This window comes from Branchiostoma floridae, chromosome 3, assembly GCF_000003815.2.
Source record: "Branchiostoma floridae strain S238N-H82 chromosome 3, Bfl_VNyyK, whole genome shotgun sequence".
NCBI lineage: Eukaryota > Metazoa > Chordata > Leptocardii > Amphioxiformes > Branchiostomatidae > Branchiostoma > Branchiostoma floridae.
Genome location: NC_049981.1, coordinates 24,369,349 through 24,387,594, shown reverse-complemented (window position 1 = coordinate 24,387,594; position 18,246 = coordinate 24,369,349). Strand labels below are relative to the sequence as shown.

Below are 18,246 nucleotides of genomic sequence, written 5' to 3'. Positions count from 1 at the left end.
AAGCCCACACTGAATTGTTTATATACATGACATCCGAGCACGCCTCAATTTTCGCCAGATTTTTATATAATTGCAACCAAAGTGTTTAGCGTACAGAGAAGCTGTAATATAAGCAAATACACACTGCACAAAAGAAACGTCACAAATGGATGCAAATGAGTAAGATCTGTCAATCTGTTAGAATAGAAATGAAGAATTTAGTGTTTGGTATACAAGCTCTGTGTTAGGCCTTCCTGAACGCTTCATATCGAGGATATTTTTTTGCACGCTGGCATTATAGTTTTTGAGTGCCGAGGTGATGTCAGCCACATAATGGAGTCAACATAGCCTTTTGCAAACACCTTTTCTAAAACAAAATAGAATATGACGAATATGTTGCCGAAATTCGTTGCCGTGTGGCATTTTGTCATTGACGTCTAAGGTCCCTCGATATGAAAAGGTTATTTCTGACTGCACCTTTCCCATACAAGCAAAGCGTGCAGAACGTTCACTAGGACGCCCTTTGGCATATAAAACTTGAAGCTCAGACACATCAAATGAGAAACAATGAACCTTAGGCTGCATCGTGTCACCCTGACACAATTTCTTTTTATCACAATCAGAAACAGGTGTTGCAAAACTGGGAAAGGTCACTCTTTGAGCGTCTTTCCGTGTAATAAGACCTTCCATTCATTCAAATAAGATATGTTAAATATAGATGAAGCTTCAGTTGAGATACTGACATTGCCATTTTACTGTGTATGCTTTCAACTCACGTTATCAGGTAATACATATGACGTAGCGAGGTAAAGGCAGAGGTCCGTAGCCATGTGGAGGTTGTAGAGGTGGTGTACTGTTATTTTACTGTCATTGACATGGTATTGAAAGGCAGATCCCATTCTTCGACCAAGTGCACCCTTTTACATCTTCGAAGCAAAGTGAGGTACCCAATTACACACGGGTAAAGATAGAAAAGCCATGTAAACTTCAGCATGGAATCTGTGGCAGCATTTACCCAAGAAAGCCAGGAATTAAACCAATCACCTCTCGGTGATGTGCCCTCTAGCTTTGAAGCGCTTGAGCATCCATACCAACTACATATTTAGCATATATCTGTATTTCGTTTCAAACCATTACCAACAGGCATAGACAACACAACAACTATGTGAAATCGTTTTGATATTTGATATTCTTTATTTCACTCACCGGAAAGTCTTGTAACGTAGGAAAGAGAAAGCTGAGCGAGTATCCAGGATGCGTTTTCTGAAGATGTGCCAGGTAGCCGTTTAAGTGGTACCCTTCCGTTGGTATTCTCTTCCTGATGCCAGTGATCATGCCAGTGGTGATATTGATGCTGTCCAAATGTCGATCACTTATTTCCTACCGGAGGATATGAATGGGATAGATGTTTGCATTTGATACGCTGATTGAATTAACTGTATGTAGATTGAAGCACAGTAACATGTAAAGCAAAAGATGCACGCTTATTGAACCAGGCATCTGTCAAATCATGTATTTGATTTTGATGTAGGATTTATTGTATATTTGTTTTCGCCTGATGCTATTTATAATGTGTGCACATAACTTAATTTAGGATTTTGTAAAGGTATTTGATATTCAAAATGTTTCCATTTCAAGTAAGTTTTGATTTCTATGTTGTCCGACAAGGTACGCACTGACTTGTAAATGTAGACGCTTTTAAGTTAACTTCGCGTAGGTATTTTAAATGCAAACTCAAAAGCATTTGACTTTTTTGTATAATTGAGTCACCTAAAGATTCATTCTAGTTTTAATTATAACATTGCGGTTTACGGGTCGTATAGAGCGAGTCGTTGACAGTACCAATCGATGATGTGTTGCAGCATTGAGGCTACCGATTAACCACACTCGTAATGATGGACAATTCATTCTCACCGAGGCAGCCTGACAAGTAGCTTTCAACTATCATCGGTGTATATTCTCAAATTCAATCTCAGATGCAAATCTGCTAAATAGCCGACATAGCTTGGCATTATAAAGAAAATATCACAATAAGAATCGGCTTGATAAAATGCAAAATAATTCAATCTTGCAAGCTCACGGACTTACCTCATTAGCGATCACCCAGAGATACTGGTTCCCGACCATGTGCATTTCATTTGCCTGTATGAAGATAAAAGAATAAATGTTGACTACTGTTTATTGTTTTCTAATCAATCTTGGATACAGTTAAGTTGTTCCTTTAGCCTCTGATTTCAAGGGAACCAGGGACAGGTAAAGAGAATATATTCATGTAGATGTTTTCTTAATAAACATTCTGACCTCACTGCCGGATTTGTATAACTTATTGTAACAGGCGAGGAACAGGGAGCCTGTCAAGATATATAACCAAAATAAACTGAATGAGATTTAGACGTCGGAAGTTTCCTGTTACTTGTTCCACCTCTATGTTTAGTCAAACCGTAACACAAATCTAATTTAGGTCGCAGAGCGATCACCACGAGGTGGATTTAGGGCTTGAGAGACCATTAGCATAGAAACCAATGAACATCAATTTGATCGCAGTGTCCATAAAAGAGAGAAATTTCTGTATCAACGTTGAAATTGCATTCATGCATGTAAAAATCAATCAATGAAACACTGTAGTATATATATATATATATATATATATATTGTAGTATATATATATATATATATATATATATATATATATATATATATATATATATATATGTTGTTGGCATTAATACTTGAGGGAAGGAGGAAGGGTGGGGAATACTGAAGAACTTCATGCTTTCGCATTACGTCAAAGTACGTAAACGTGAGTAATATCCTTAGGGCCTTTACAATACTTAGTTCGACTTCGGGGAAATACCATTACCTTCGGTCTAACGTCTACGTTCCTCGTTTCCATAAAATTTCAATGTGTATTGAAAGGTAAATCACAGATAAACCCTGCGGCTACGAGCGAGCAGGTTTGACATTTAGTAAAGCTGACTGCAGCTGATATTCGGGCGTGCTTTTCTATGTGTTGATATAGTTCGAAATGTACAGATAAAAGGTTGGATTTGCGAAGATAAATAGCTAAGGAGTTTTGAATAATTGAATGTCAAAATCTTGATGTATGAATAAGTATACAGGTTGGCAATTAAGACAAGAGTGCTTAACGTAAGCAAAGCTAACGACTGTCTAAATTGCTCTGTATGCATTTGTCTGAATTTTTCTTTATGCATTTGCAGGTCTCCGTATGCGTTTGGGTTGGACAGGATAATATTCATTAAACAAAATAAGTACTGGCTCTACTTTTGAGATTGACGATGTTGCACGCGTCGAGGTACGCAGATCTATCAATTTGATATCGTCTCATTGTCGGGGAAACAATATATATATAACAATATATATATATGGCTTAACGTACTAGTTGTGTTGTTTAAATTGGCTACCTATAATGGACATACTTCATATAATTTTTCTGTCTATCGCGTATGTTTGTATGGTTTATTTGATGCTGTAAATGGCAATTGGTAGCATTATTTCAGAGAACGGTTGTAAATGTCTTAGTTTAACAGAATGTCAGTAGAAAAACTACAAATGGCCACTAAAGCATTAACATTCGTAAAATTGCTCTTAACGTGTACTACAAAATACAAATTCTCTACCTGGTACAAAACTTCAACAGTTGTATCAGGGGAACACAACACCACTACGTTGTTGTATCTGAAGTTCCTTTCGTCGATGGACCTTAGCTTCTTCCGGAATTTTTTGCTGTTCAATTCTTCTCTCGAAGATACTCTCAGTATTAGCATATCCCATGAATGACTCGTGCCCTCAATTATTAACGTCTGGAGTCTGTCAAAATCTGAAACATACAAACATACAGATACGACTACAATTTGCAGTAAATATGTTAAGATTTGTAAAAAGGCACCTTTTTTAAATAAATGTATATGCTATATAAAGTGTAGATTTCCTACATTCTCTATCTGCTCTATTCCCCCCATCTATCTATCTATATTTCTTTCTTTCGAAACAATGCATTCAGCAGAAAATTAGTCATCAGGTGATTATTATTGACTTTATAAAAGAGATGCCGACTCACCGTAAGATTCGTCGTATATCAAAACTATGCTTCTCCAGTGTTGCTGTTTTATTAATGTCAATAACGCCTGGTCGAGTTGTGATTGCCTAGGTCTCATGCTGAGGCTGTACCCTTTCGGCTCGAGGACCTTGCAGTTACAGGAAGGCCTCGGGACGTAAAGATGTGGCAGGGTCATGGTGTTTGTCATGGACTGGAGAACACTGTTTGTTGATTGGCTGGTGATACTGACAAGTGCTGCTATCTGGCTGGTCATCAACGAACAGACTGCGGACAGAAAAATGCTGACATGATTATATACTCATGGACTAGAGAACGTAAACGATATTTCTTGATTGGCTTGTAAATTTGACAATATGAGTTGTAAGTGCAGTACTATGGCTGGGTACAACAGAACCAACGGGGGGGGGGGCGACTTCTGTTCAATTAGACTATGTACAGCTGCTAAATAAGTAGGGTTCGTGGTTCTAAGTGCCCATACGTATGGGGATACATTATTGGTAATATGTCAAGGGCGCAGGCCCCATGTAAACCGTTCTAGTCTAAACAATGCTTAGTACATATCCAGACGTGTTATGCGTTTGAGCGACCATCACCTTTCGCATTTTATCTATAATGCGTTCCCTTCGTATGCGTACGTACAGCCAATAACCTCCATTATATATGAATATCTACTCTAAAACCACAAAAGCCGCAAGTATCTCTAGGCAACGTAACATGGTAGCACATACATAAAGCAAGTTTCTATTATCATTTGTGTCCGAAGTGACTTGTTTAGTCTATTTTGCCTAACCGTTTTATGACGAAATCAGATATATTCTGTTACGGGATTCTTCTACAAACGTCCTCTTCGTACACAATCGCAGCAAAATAATGTAAGAATGAGACAACCAACATGGAAATCGTTAGCATCTTGTCATTTGAATTGTTTGAAAGACAAAATCCTTAAAAAAACAAAAGTATTTGCTAAGCGTTGAAGTAGGAAAGTAGGTGACGTATTTGTTATTTTCACACTATGGCAATTCCAGAGACAGTAGCGTGTTGGCAAATTATCAGCACTTCGGGACCACTTTTACACGCGAACACGCGATGATTTGTCTTAGGCCCAAATAGAGTCATTTGTGCTTGCCGCTGTATTCACAATGGAACACTTTGTATAGAGAGTTTATCCGCAAGTTTAGGTTCGTACGCGTAACTGTATGCCAGTCAACCGATTTCCCGAGATCACTCCATGAGTACCGTGGCGACGTTGGGGATATAGCAAGTCACATGCAGAGTAAAATATATACCTCTAGAAAAAAATACGATCCATTAATGTCACATGCTAAAATTTACCAATATGGTTGCTGGAAAATAAAGCTCAACATTTCATAATTGTTTTCATCATGAATGACTCTACGTCATTTAATGAATTGGTAACGCTGATAAAATCAACATCATATTAAGTTATCTTTCATTTTGCGTAAGAATTTTAATTGTGGTTTTACTTTAATTTAAAAGCAGATATGACTGCTATAGTAGAAACAGTTCTGTTCTTCTCTAGTCATATACAGATGCGTAGTATAACCATCAATTTTCATTACAAATTAAAACTTACCAACCAATCCCTGTTTGATTGCTGTGATTGCTTTAAAAGTGAAAAGTGTTAAGGGAGCGTTCTGATGCCTACTTTATCACTGTCATTGCTTCTATATATGCAGATATCTGATAAATACCAATGTCTACCACCGGATCGCCATACAAGACCCAAGATTTATGGTTTTAATTTCCAGCTATGGCCATCTCTGTGGAAATGTAGTTTTCCACTCTATATCAACGTTCTCCTGTCACATACATAATTCATGTATCTGTAATTATTGCCTCCGTAAAGAATTGGATAAGATTCCATTAAGAAACAATCATATTATTGATATGGAGCTTAGCTATTCCAAAGAAAAACACATTGCCTCCGCTTTGTGAGATTGGAATATTCTCCAGCCTAATTGTTTAAGAATAAGAAGAATAGATTTTATCATTTTAAATTATCATTTGCTCATATGCTTTTGGTGTGATCTCAGGCTATATTTGGACAGTATGAACGACAATTATGAGCAATAAGACCCCCAAAATGATGCCAGCGTGCGACAAAAGTTGGACAAAATTTTTCCTTTATTATGAGATGTATGTGAAGAGGAAGGTTTAGCAAATTATGAAAACAAACAATATAATATACCAAATGATACATTTTTATTTCATTTTTTATTGAAAAAAAGACTTTGTTTTGTACTCGTAATTCAATTTCTAGATTTATATGCTATGCCCTGTATTGTTTACAAATTAGGAAATATATTTGCATCTTCTTTGTACAATATCTGTAGTTTGCTCTGAACGATTTTCTCGAAACCGACAAAAATTGATGCGCGCGCTGATGTCACCACAACAATTAAGACAGAATATGCTCATTAGTTCGGCACCCCTCAGATAACATAAGTGTTCCAGACATCAAAGCGCGCACGCCGAGATACAGACAGCCTTTGAACAACTTGAACCGGCTTGCAAAACGCATTAGCAATTCAATCTGCTAAAGAGAGCAGCGTGCATAGTACCAAGAGATCACTCTCAAATGCACCCCATGAAAATTTTAGTGCACCTTTGATAAGACGCAGATGGTTGAAAGAACATCAGGAGTAATCGGTAATGACCTAACGACGTGCATCACTTAGTTTCTAGCATTTCTGTGATTCACTCCTGCTGTGGTGACCTGCCGATGATCGATTTATATTAGTTGTGTATTTGTGCGTGACCAACTAACTATGCAATGATGTAATTATGTGTCGTAGATGTTTTTAGCGTTTTTTTTTTCTTTTTGTTTGAATTTCATACCCGCAAACTATCATATTGTCTCGCAAAATCTGAAGAGTACAAGCTGTCTAATTCAATCCACTTACCCATACTCATTTCGTTAAATTTAGTGGGTTCCAAACCGGGCTTTTTTCGGTCAATCTGGGACGAGAGGGGGTGGACTTGAGGCCCGCATTTGTTACTCCTATAACTCCGAAACGATTAAGTATATGATGACCAAGATTTCTGTAGACTTAAAAAAAGCATCTGTAAGAGATTTGACGTGATTATAACGCACTGTGATGTCATTATGACGTCATTAATGTTGTTAATCTATACAAAAACAGATCCTAAACATTCCTTGATTTAATTCCGTATGGGTCTGGTGCTTGATAATGTTTTACGAAACCTTTCCTGTAATGGAATGATATAATCCATCATTGTAAAGGCTGTGCTCTTTTGAACTCCTGGCATCTATTTCAGCTTAGAAGGTGCACCTTTGTGACAAAAAGGCAGCCCATGGCAACAATTTTCGAATGCAGAACCGTTACCATCTGATTGTCAATCAATTGTATGCCTTCAGCATGCACGGGGCTATGGTTTGTATTTGTGTTCACCTTAATTCGTCCTGTGGGTACACTTAAAACACCCAGTGGGGAACAAGTCACTGGATACATTTGGACGTTTTGAGAAAAACTTTTCACGAAATGAACTTTCGCTTCGATAAATCATCCATGTCTGGATTATCATTAAGACATACGGTTATAATCCTTGCTATGTATTTAGGAATCATTATCCAATATCAATATCATACACAATTACGTCTCTAGAAGTGACGTGACACTCAGGTAATTATGCGTGATGTTTGATAGCTTAAAACGTAGTAATATATTCAAACCAATCGATATGATGTATGAAACGTTTCAGAGAGACATCTTATAATTTAGATGGCGCCGTAATTATTGCCTTCAGAATTAGAATAAAGCCTCATTGTCTAACATGTGTTATATTCAATCTTCTTTGCATAATTAGATGTCTCATAGTGATCAAGCCAGGGCATATTTCTAAGCAACGACCCATTTTTTTAAGGGTTGCGACCCCGATGCGACCGCTGGGCAACCAATGATTCTACAGGTCGCAAATTTCTTAGATAAAGAACTGATTTGTAACGCTATGAATATTTTTTCCATGTTTTATATGATATTACCATATGTTTACATCTGAATCTTATTTCAATTATAGCATTCTCTTCATTGTTGCTAAGCGATCATTGTTTAGTGGAAAGGGTGCTTGAAAAATGACGAAAAGGTTATTTGTTACTACAACAAAATGTACATTTGGTTCCAAGCAGGTAGCTAAATTTGGACAATAATTTGAACTTGTTGATTTTAGACGTTAGAAAGAATTAACCTTTCAGTAATAAGTTGACAAAAGCAATTATGTCAGATTAAATTTTAACATCTAACACAGGAATGTTTAAACTATCAAGTCTATCGAGGAAGCGTAAACGTTGAATGGCAAAGTTAGGGCAGCGGAGCAAGTAGTGGGGAATGCTTTCGCAGCTGCAAGAAGGATTCTTAACTTAGTTACGACTAAACAGTTTATAGTTTAGACTGCAGGTGCCGATGCGAAGACGTGTAAGCAGGGTGCAAGTGTATCTCGGTCCTGAATTTGAATAGGATACATCAGCTGGAATGGTTTAGCAATTTTTTTATAAACAGAGAAGCGTTCAGCAGACACACGCTTGAGTCAATGCAGTTCCACAGCTGAGTTGAGTAAGGTATGAAGGATTTTTGAAAAAAAAATAGTAGCATGTATTTGGAAATTGCGTTTGTTGCAAAAATTGTATGATGTTGTGTGATGATAAAAGGATTGATTGTGGGACGGGATTAGCTGAATTGTATTGTATTGTATTGACATGATAATCAGGACTTTGCCATTTCTTCATGGACTCTAAGGCTATTTAACGAGCGGAACGAACATAAGCCTGGTGTGGCGGAGGTGGGGTCTCCTCCCAGTTTAAAACTGAACTGGGGAGAGCCCTGCTGCATTGATTCGCCCCTACACGTCTTTGTAAATACCCACTAAATCCACTTGTCTAGTCTTGCACCCACAAACCAGTTGTTTATGTTCCTTAGTGTCTTTAACATCATTTTCCTTTGCGTATTTGTTCCGATCACTTGTTTACTAACATATGCGAATTGCTGGAAATACCTGTTTTGGGGGCTCAGTGGTAAAAAAAAAAGAAGGTTCAGTATCTTACTTGAAAAAAAAATTATTTCAGCAAAATGGTTTAAGTCTATTGTTTGAAAAATGGTGATATGCGTATTTTCATAGGAATGCTATCATTTGCTTTTAAGTTGTCCTGCTACTCCTCGTGACTCCTACTTTCACGACTTGTACCTGATACTACCATAGCATCAATAATGTACATCAAGGACGAATCAATGCCATGACGGACATTATTATCTCTTTTTTATTGGCTATCTGTTAGTTATGATTTTCTTTCCTATTACATCGCTCGTTAGGTTCTTCTTTGTGCTACGCTGTAGGAACACTTAGTCACCAAAATCAATCATTGCCCATATATCATTTCACATAAACTTAAAACCGAATTCCTGAAGCTGGTTTTGCCAAGAGATTTACATGTGCTTTAATCAATTCTTATTCAGTTGAGTGCAATGTATGTACGGTTTAGTAATTTTTAAAAAGAAATTATACTATATTCTACGAACGAAAAGTACCACCGTACATGGGTATTAACTCTTCGACTGCATACATTGAAAAGATCATAGCAACTAGTAGCTCTGCTGTCGTTCGGTCTCATTTTGACCCTTTAACATTGAATCAGTTGCGTTTTCAAAAACAAAATCCCATATTTCAAGGCTCCGGAAGCCAGGGGCCAAGTAATAGCTGTCCTATGCAGATGCACTGTAAGCTTGTCAAATGTAACTTAGAGATATACTTGACCTATGAAATTAGCCCCTGTACTGATTCTATACAAGGTTCATTGTGTAAAGAAGTGGCTATTGCCCGATTTCCAATAGAAACTGCGATCGCTGAGGGACAGATCGCTTTAACGATTTCCTCCTTTTTCGACAATCCGCTTGTTCTGCTGTCTTTTACAACCTTGCACCATGTCCCAATAATGAAAGAGGATCATGGTCACACACATCCGGATTTTCCCCTGTACGGTCGCTCAGCAATCGCCGTGTAATGAAAAGGGGTTTGACTCAAGTATGATATCGACCTTCTTAGACAAATAGGTGGCTGTAGCACTTCTGACAAGCTCATGTTCTAGCGTGACCTCCAACTACTGAAGAAAAAAGACACGGACGTACAGTCGCATATATCAAACCGCGGCCTTTGGTCCAGGCTGCACAGCTGAATGCTTGAGTTGTTGGAGACCGCCATTGACCACCGCAAGGGTAATAACAATGTGGGCATTAGCTTCACGTTTAGGATAATTGCCTTCCCCTCGAGGTTTCATTATATGGTATTTGACCACTAGATTTTGACGTCATAATGCATGATATGGCTTTAAAGTTTGTTCCTTGGTGAGGATTGATATTCATAAGATGGTGTTCTCACGGCGAGCTCTACCCTGGGTTAATGCAGCGGAGTAATTGGTTTGGCTTAGAGAAATGGCGCCAAACCTCCCGGTGAAGTATCCGAGTACAGGGACCAGACGCCCCCCGTTCCGGTTCAAGAAGTGGAGAAGACACAACCTTGAGGAGACATTGGAGGGCGTTTAGACACGGTCATTGCTGTGCACTCTAAGGAAAATATCTTGGAATTGAGACATGATCAAAATTCCATCAAAATGGAAATATCCCCAATCCTCGATTTCAGTAAAATGACTATTAGGATTGACTATGAAAACCGAAAAACGGAAATATGTACATCTAACGTAAAGGTAGAATTGAGACATTTGTTGTGACCGTGAACACTTTCTCTATTTAGGTTTATAATCAATGACCTATACCTCTTATACGGCTGGCCAGCCAATGATTTGATCGTTTACCCAACGGATTTAATGCATTTTTAAAATTAATTTTGGGCTATCATTCCTGATTGATGCAGAACGAACTTCTTCATGTATTTGGGCGTTCTATGTTGTTTTTTAATGACCTGTTGGCATCTTTCATCATCTTCCAATTAAGGATTGCACGGATTTAATTTTGTCGCTAGAGGAATGATCGCCGATCGATCGTAGAAGGAGATATACATCTTCTGTTGACGGAAAGTAACTAAGTATATAGAGTCTTAGCTTACCAAAATCTGGTTTCAACCATAAGGTTATAACCCGTATCAACACGGGCAAAGCATACAAAGTTAGGTTGTCCTGGATTCAACCTCATTCAAGACTCAACGCCTGTTTCATCAGCTATATATACCTCGGTAATGAGTCTATCCCCATTCTCGTAAGGTAATAAGAATATATCACTTGCCTTTGATGGTCGCTAGAAATGGGTTAGACCTGTCCATAACTTCCTTCTTGTAAAGGAGTTTGACCCCCGGGAGTATGCTGCTGTTTCTGTTGATCTGGTCGACCGCATATTTAAACGCTGTTTCTTCTGCAATCGTTGGCTCTTCAAAAAACGCACCTGAAGAAAAAAAGTTGAAACGTAGGTATTTAGATTTCATTACACATAATAGTAAGCCTTTATTTGGAAAAAAGAGAGCATGCATGTGCCTTGAAAGACGGCTAAGGGGCTACCAAACTACAAAAGCATTGGACATGCTTTGGACAGAGACGGGCCGATACCAACTTCAATTAACCTTTGTCCCCACGCTCCTGGAAATCTACAAAAGACAGTAACCGTGTCCTCAGTTTCCCTGAGTTGAACGGTTTCCTATGTCACACTACTATGTCATATTCTATCCCTAAAGAATATGCAATTACACCACAATATTTCAAAATGAACAATTTACATCACTCAGTGGCATTGTTTCTGACCACAACGGAACCTGTGCTTAGGTGACGATTTGTATCAAATGTATTAATGGCCGATTAGAGATTTTGGCATCGTTATTGTCAAGTCAGACCATATATTCAAATCGATGCGAGCAACAGTGGGAGGTTTCTGGCGAGGGTTTGTGTCCCAAGGGACAGTTAAAACCACAGACCGAATGCAAAACAGTAACTGTGTGTGGTTTGGAAAAGATGACCTGCACAATACCAAAACACATTGGTCTTTTAAGTAAGCAAACAATATATAGACACGCTTCGTGTTTTTAAGCTTACGGAGGATCGCTTTTATTGTCACAAATAATGGCGCCACCTAATATTACTTATTGCTCACTCCGAAACAACGACACTTGTACAGTGTATAACTTTGCCTGATAAGCTAAGAACAACACTAAAAACATGAGAATGCATATTAACTAGACTGAATAATCATCTTTGACAGGCATCGTGGTAGATTTATGTACAAAAAATGACGAAAGTGATCAAAGACATGTTATTAAGCTTAAATATGATATGTATGTTTGTCAGAATGTGTATGTTCATTACATATTCTCTCTTATATGGGATATTGACATTATTTCACAATACCACAACTTTGCCTCAGAGCTACCTCAGATTACCACTTTCACCAGCCGTTTACAGCATATCACCGGTGTAAATAGATCAATCACCACATAGAGTAAAAGGCATAGAAAGGTTTCACTTACAGTAAAAGGAAATGCTTCTTTTTCTTCATAAAGCCTGCGTATACGTGTTTCTGACGCTATACGCAATTTCATTTTCATGATTAGTTGTAAAAGCAGATAGTCATGAAAGTGGATTGCCAAATATCGATCGATTCAATCCAAGAAACACTATAAAAGGAAAACATTCCAATTTACTTTTCCTTACCCTGTTGTCCGAAATTGATTGTGCAGAGGGTGAGCCTTAATTAACGGTTGGAATAGATGTAGGGGTCGTGATTGTAGTGACCATTGTGAATTGTGAGTATATGGGGCCAGAGGAATAGTGCATGTTTCATCCTGGCAATAGGACAGCTTTGTGTGTAGCAATTATTTGTGATAATTTTGGCGACGCTCAAACAAAATGATATATTTATATTCCATACGATTAATAAAGATGGATGAGACCGCAAATGGCAAATAATAATGTCCTGGACAGTATAGTAAGTATTGAGGTCGAGTCGTCATAACTAGAAAGCTAACATTTTCAGGCAAATGCAGAGTGTCTAGCTTCACATTGCCTACAGTCTAACAAACTACTGCACAGTTCATTCTTACTATTCTAAAATCCCGTAACGATATATGTATGGCGACCGCCCCCATCAGCTCTATCCTGCCACTTGCTACATAATGAAATAGAACACCACAGACTGCCTGATACATTCCCAGTAACCACAGTGATAGTCGTCTGATTCAGGTCATTGACCTTATTTGTTTAAAAAAAAATATGGGGAAGAAAATCAGTTCGTTTCCCTTTTGTGGAGTTTAACGTACTTACTGTTTTAATAGTACCGTCGCAATATACCGTAGCGAATTCCTTTTCTTTAGATACTTAAAGCCACTGCATATGTCATGCTATTGATGTAAGTGTATGCTTTTCCCTCACAAATAAGTATCGATAGGCCAATAGGTGTATCATGCTTTGTTGCAATAGTGATCAAACCTCTCAGAAATGAAATGCAAAGAGCTGCATAGGTAAACTAAGATTAATATAACTATCTATTGGTGGTAAAAGGGGAAATATACCTCCTTGACACCATCTTTGCCCTTGAAAGACAACAATTCCGCTGCTGCTGCCAGGAATTGTATTAGGTCTATGATCTTGGTCGATACAGGCAATTTCCACCTGCGCTGTAAGTGGTTGGGGTGCCTTTTCTGACCCCATTGAAGTTTAATACGGTTTCTTCCCCAAAAAAGGGATTCATCGTCCTGAGCTGCTGAAAGGTAACTGTCATTCCTGCTTCCCCACTTTCACATTTTTCAGCATGATATTATGTTGTCGATCGATTTAAACATAAACGTTTGATGATTTTCACACTTTCTGGATACGGTTTTGAAAGTATGTTTCTTTTACCACAGAGGTGATAAAATTGTTTGGGGTGTTAAAGCTGGAAACGATCAGAGACATTTTTCTAAATTCTAGGAACTTGGATTGCATATGGTTAGTATATGTAAGTAACAGTTATCGGTCATTTTCGAGGTGTTGGAATATTAGTTGCAATACTTAGCACAACGATGACTGATACATCCTATCTGTATCCATATTTGATATCATGTGTATGTGTGTATGTGTGTGTGTGTGTGTGTGTGTGTGTGTGTGTGTGTGTTCGTGTGTTCCGGTGTGTCTTTGTGCCTCCGCATAATTGTGGATAGAAAAACGTAGGCATCTATGGATAAACTATGAGGATATCTTGTATGTATGTATATAGGTCTTGGGAAGGCGAATGTCAAGGTCTATGAAAGACCTCCTGGTGCCAAGTAGTAAGACCTAGATATGCTAGGGTTTTCATTTTTGGTGACAGATAGCTTTTGATATGTTACAAAGAAGTGGTGCAAGTGTGATGGTCTTCTTGGATGAGAACTGGGAACTTCAGGTATTGAAAGTTGCCTCAATTAGATCATGGTAGTTTCCTCGGGCTATAAAATGAGACAAATGGCAGTTTGCCATCTTTGTACAATTTCGGACGGAAAGTTTATTACCAGTAACTGCATCGTTTTCCCTTTTATGACTCGGAAGATTAGAAAGGAATTTAGTCGTAGAAACCTAGTGCTCTCATTTCCGACTAGATCTTTACTATACCATTGCAGTCACGTCTATAAGACCAGTGCCTACATAATCCATCCAGCTAACGTTATCACCTGCCATGCCATTTCCAATGTTCTTTATGAGTGCATCCAGAGAGGAAATAGATCTTAATGAAGATCTATCCAATCTGGCGTATTCTATATACAAACACCATAAAGAAACGTTACAGCGTCCTGTGTGAAAGATTAGTTTTTGCTTCTAATTTACGATAGGTTGCACAACACTTGGATCTAGTGGAGTAACTTTTCTGTCCTCAAGCTGACCTTCCCAGTTCTGTTAATATCACAAAGAGTATTGGCAGATAAATCAATACTTGGGGGGCTTACTGCAATTACTGAGGTGAATATTTAGCAGGTAATAACAAGGTGTGATTATGTATCGTTATTACGGTTTTCATCATCTTACCGCACAGTAAACATTGGATTCCGTATGAAATATAGACATATATAGAAATATTTTATATATCACGTCTACGCAAACGTCAAAATCAGCAGGAGATTTGTGGTAAAGCAATTTTTGCCTGAAATTGATTATACCTATAAATCCTTTATGAACCCCGTAGTCTATTTTATCCGACACTGATAATGTCTCCATCAAATAATAAAACTTGTTGTGACATATGAACCGAGATTTGACGTCATTACTATGAAAACAAATTGCCTTGTACGTGGCTGGATGATGGCCATACATTCATGCAATATAAACAAAGGTAAGGCAAGTAGGTTTATTACATGATTATGACATTCTATGGTACACCAAAACCGATACATGCATGCAAAGAAATGTGAAGTAACCCTCATCGTCTTGGTGAGGAGGGCTAGACAAATGACCGAACACACAGAATATGGTACACCAAACATTATTTTCTTTTTCGTTTCAAATTCTTCTTATTCAATGCATTTTTCGATATCATTATTTCCTTTGTATTTGCGGCATATGTTTGCTAACATTATTGTTTCTTTGTATGATTTAAAGACTTTTAATCGAAACGGAGCCAAGTTGATGCGCACGTGTATTCCATTCAAATAACCAAGTCTGCGAGTTGGTAATGAAGAGATGTTGCCTGTGCTTTAGCAAGTGTGCATGAAGCATGGTGTACATCTGGCTCACAAACATAGCCACACAATACATCGCAATGTGGGTGATGGATAAGGTAGGCGGCCGTTACATCCGTCCCGTGGGCGGAACCTCTGTGATGTCTGCATCACGTTAACGCCAGCAGGATCTCAGTGTACGTTAAACCTGTGATTCCCGGTAATCTCGCCGCCCACCTCCCTCCTGTATGCATCATATGCAGCTGATGCTAAAAGAAGTGTGTAAGCTTGCCGCAGGGAGCGCAGGATGAGATTGTGGACATGGTGGAATGGAAGAACTAATGGCATTTTTTTTTCGTACGCCGGATGATAAAACTTCACCAAGACAGCTTTGAGTCAGACACAAGGAATGAATCTGGACTTAAGGAAAAAACTTATATGCAAGTTTATATGCGCCATTCATATTAAAACCTGTGAGATAATCATATGTCTTTGCTATGCGGTACGACATAATGAGAAAATAATGATGTAGTACGGGAAGATTGGATTCGGTAAAGGCGGAAGTTCCTAACAATTATATAAATCCCTCGCGTGGGGTTTCCCTGAGCTCGGCTCAACGTTAAGCTATAATAGTTTGGTTCTTTATTGTGATTCCTTGAACGTATTCCCATATTTCCTTAGAATATAGTTGCCTGGATTTTGTACCATAATCACGGTGGATCCTTATTCAATTGGTTTGGATAAAGATATCAGTTATCTAGACATCCATGCCAGCCTACTTCCTACCACAATTGGCGATTCAATGTAATGCTGAGCATTTACTTAACATTATATCGGAACTATAATACAGTCAATCATTTTGATTAGAAGTGAAGTTGGTCAAATGCTCCCGAGATCCCAAATGTGATTAAAGTCCGGGTTACACATAGCCAAACATAGCCTCCCGGTTCTCTCCCGACTATGGTTAGGGAGTTAGGTCGGCTGTGGTCGGCTCGGATTAGACTTGGCCGGCTGGTGTTCGTCTGCGCCAAAATTTTCAAATTAGGCAGTCTGCGGCTATAGGGGTCGGGATGGTTGGGAGTAGGTTAGATATCATTCGGGGCTCAGTCGGGAGTAACTTATTTACTGGTGGGGAGATGGTTAGGACTTGTTCGGAGCTAAAAGATAGGCGTGGCCTAAGACTGGTCAGACTGCTCCCGAACTACTGCCGACCCGAGCCTTTTTCCACATTGTTTTGAAGCGGGAAGTCAACATTCATCTTTTCAGTTACTTAAACACAATAGTGTAATGTTATGTATCCTTTTTTACAGCAACACAAGGCAATGGGCGAAGAAGACGCAAAAAATGGCCGTTTGTCTCGTGTATGCTTCTAGATGGGTCCGGCTGTCTGCACGGTTGTTTTCACTGTGGAGATCGCTCTCTAACTGAAAGGGGAATTACTTCATTTCTTAGTCTCTACACGTGAGCGCTCTGCGTACTTAGATTATGAGATTTCTTCGCTAATCCTGCAGGACTGCTTTCAACACCTGTCATGAACATTTACGTATTAACTGTGTTCTGTGGTGCATTGGTTCGGAATGCATATTTGTACTAAGATATGCAAGGATAGCTAATCTGTTCTGCATCGTGATTGTGCATCATCACTGTCGGATGATTCTGTTTCTTTAATTTTAGATCGCCTATGAAATCTTGTCTACATGCTTGGATTTAGCAGATTTTATTTTACATCACATGTACATTTTCATGTACGCTTTGTAAATACACGTAATTTACTGCACACATTTATATACTTTGTTTTAGTTTTTTAATTAATGCTTCCTTCATCCATGAATAATAAAATATTCAAATAAGCAGTAACTGTACATTTGAACATTTGTGACCACATCTATAACTGTAAACAGAGGCTCCTAGTGCTGAAGTACAATGTAAGCCAGTCAGAATTGGTCTGAGAAAGGTGACGGTCACTGAAACGTCGGTGTAAATAAAGCAAAGGGTTGTGGAAAATGAGTTTATTTATGGCTTCCCCTTTTCCTGCCATCAGAATATTCTCAACTTAAAAGTACAGAAAGGTAACGGCAATAGCAAATTTTTAGAAGTATACATACTACATACTACTACATACAATAGTACAACAACAAAAATCCAAGGGGGATACAACACCCCTGTAAAGAAAGTCCTAGGGAGCAACCCCAAGCCAAAAAAGCCAGTGGGAATGGCCCCTGCAACAATATGTAGATGTGTTATAGTATATAGTATTACATATGCCTAGATGACTGAGTAAAGGTAGACTAGTGTGTAAAATGGTAAGGTAATGCTAGTGTAAATGTTCTATAATGATTGGCTTTAGTTGTGTGTATTTAGCCGTCTGCTCTATAGTGATTAGGTGATTATCCTTGAATGTTCTGTACTTAAAATTTATGACTTGTGAATAAAATGTGAAAAAAAAGAAATAGTACAATAACAATAAGTGATACTGTGCTGTTAAAACGCAGGTTGCAAATCCACAATTTTCTAGTTGTGTTAAATTAGATCTATGAAAAGACTCATGAAATACGACG

At 38.3% G+C, this 18,246-nt stretch overlaps 1 protein-coding gene across 2 annotated transcripts in view; it reads right to left on the bottom strand.

Moving 5' to 3' along the window:
* Positions 1 to 18,246, bottom strand: part of LOC118412573 (glutamate receptor ionotropic, delta-1-like) — a 47,635-nt gene that overhangs the window by 16,143 nt on the left and 13,246 nt on the right. For both annotated transcript variants that reach the window (XM_035815517.1, XM_035815518.1), the window contains exons 2-6: positions 11,326 to 11,481; positions 4,058 to 4,321; positions 3,618 to 3,817; positions 2,068 to 2,121; positions 1,186 to 1,359 (exon numbers count right to left, since the gene is read on the bottom strand). In XM_035815517.1, the coding sequence (XP_035671410.1) occupies positions 1,186 to 1,359; positions 2,068 to 2,121; positions 3,618 to 3,817; positions 4,058 to 4,321; positions 11,326 to 11,481 (848 nt within the window). The remainder of the gene's footprint in view (positions 1 to 1,185; positions 1,360 to 2,067; positions 2,122 to 3,617; positions 3,818 to 4,057; positions 4,322 to 11,325; positions 11,482 to 18,246) is intronic.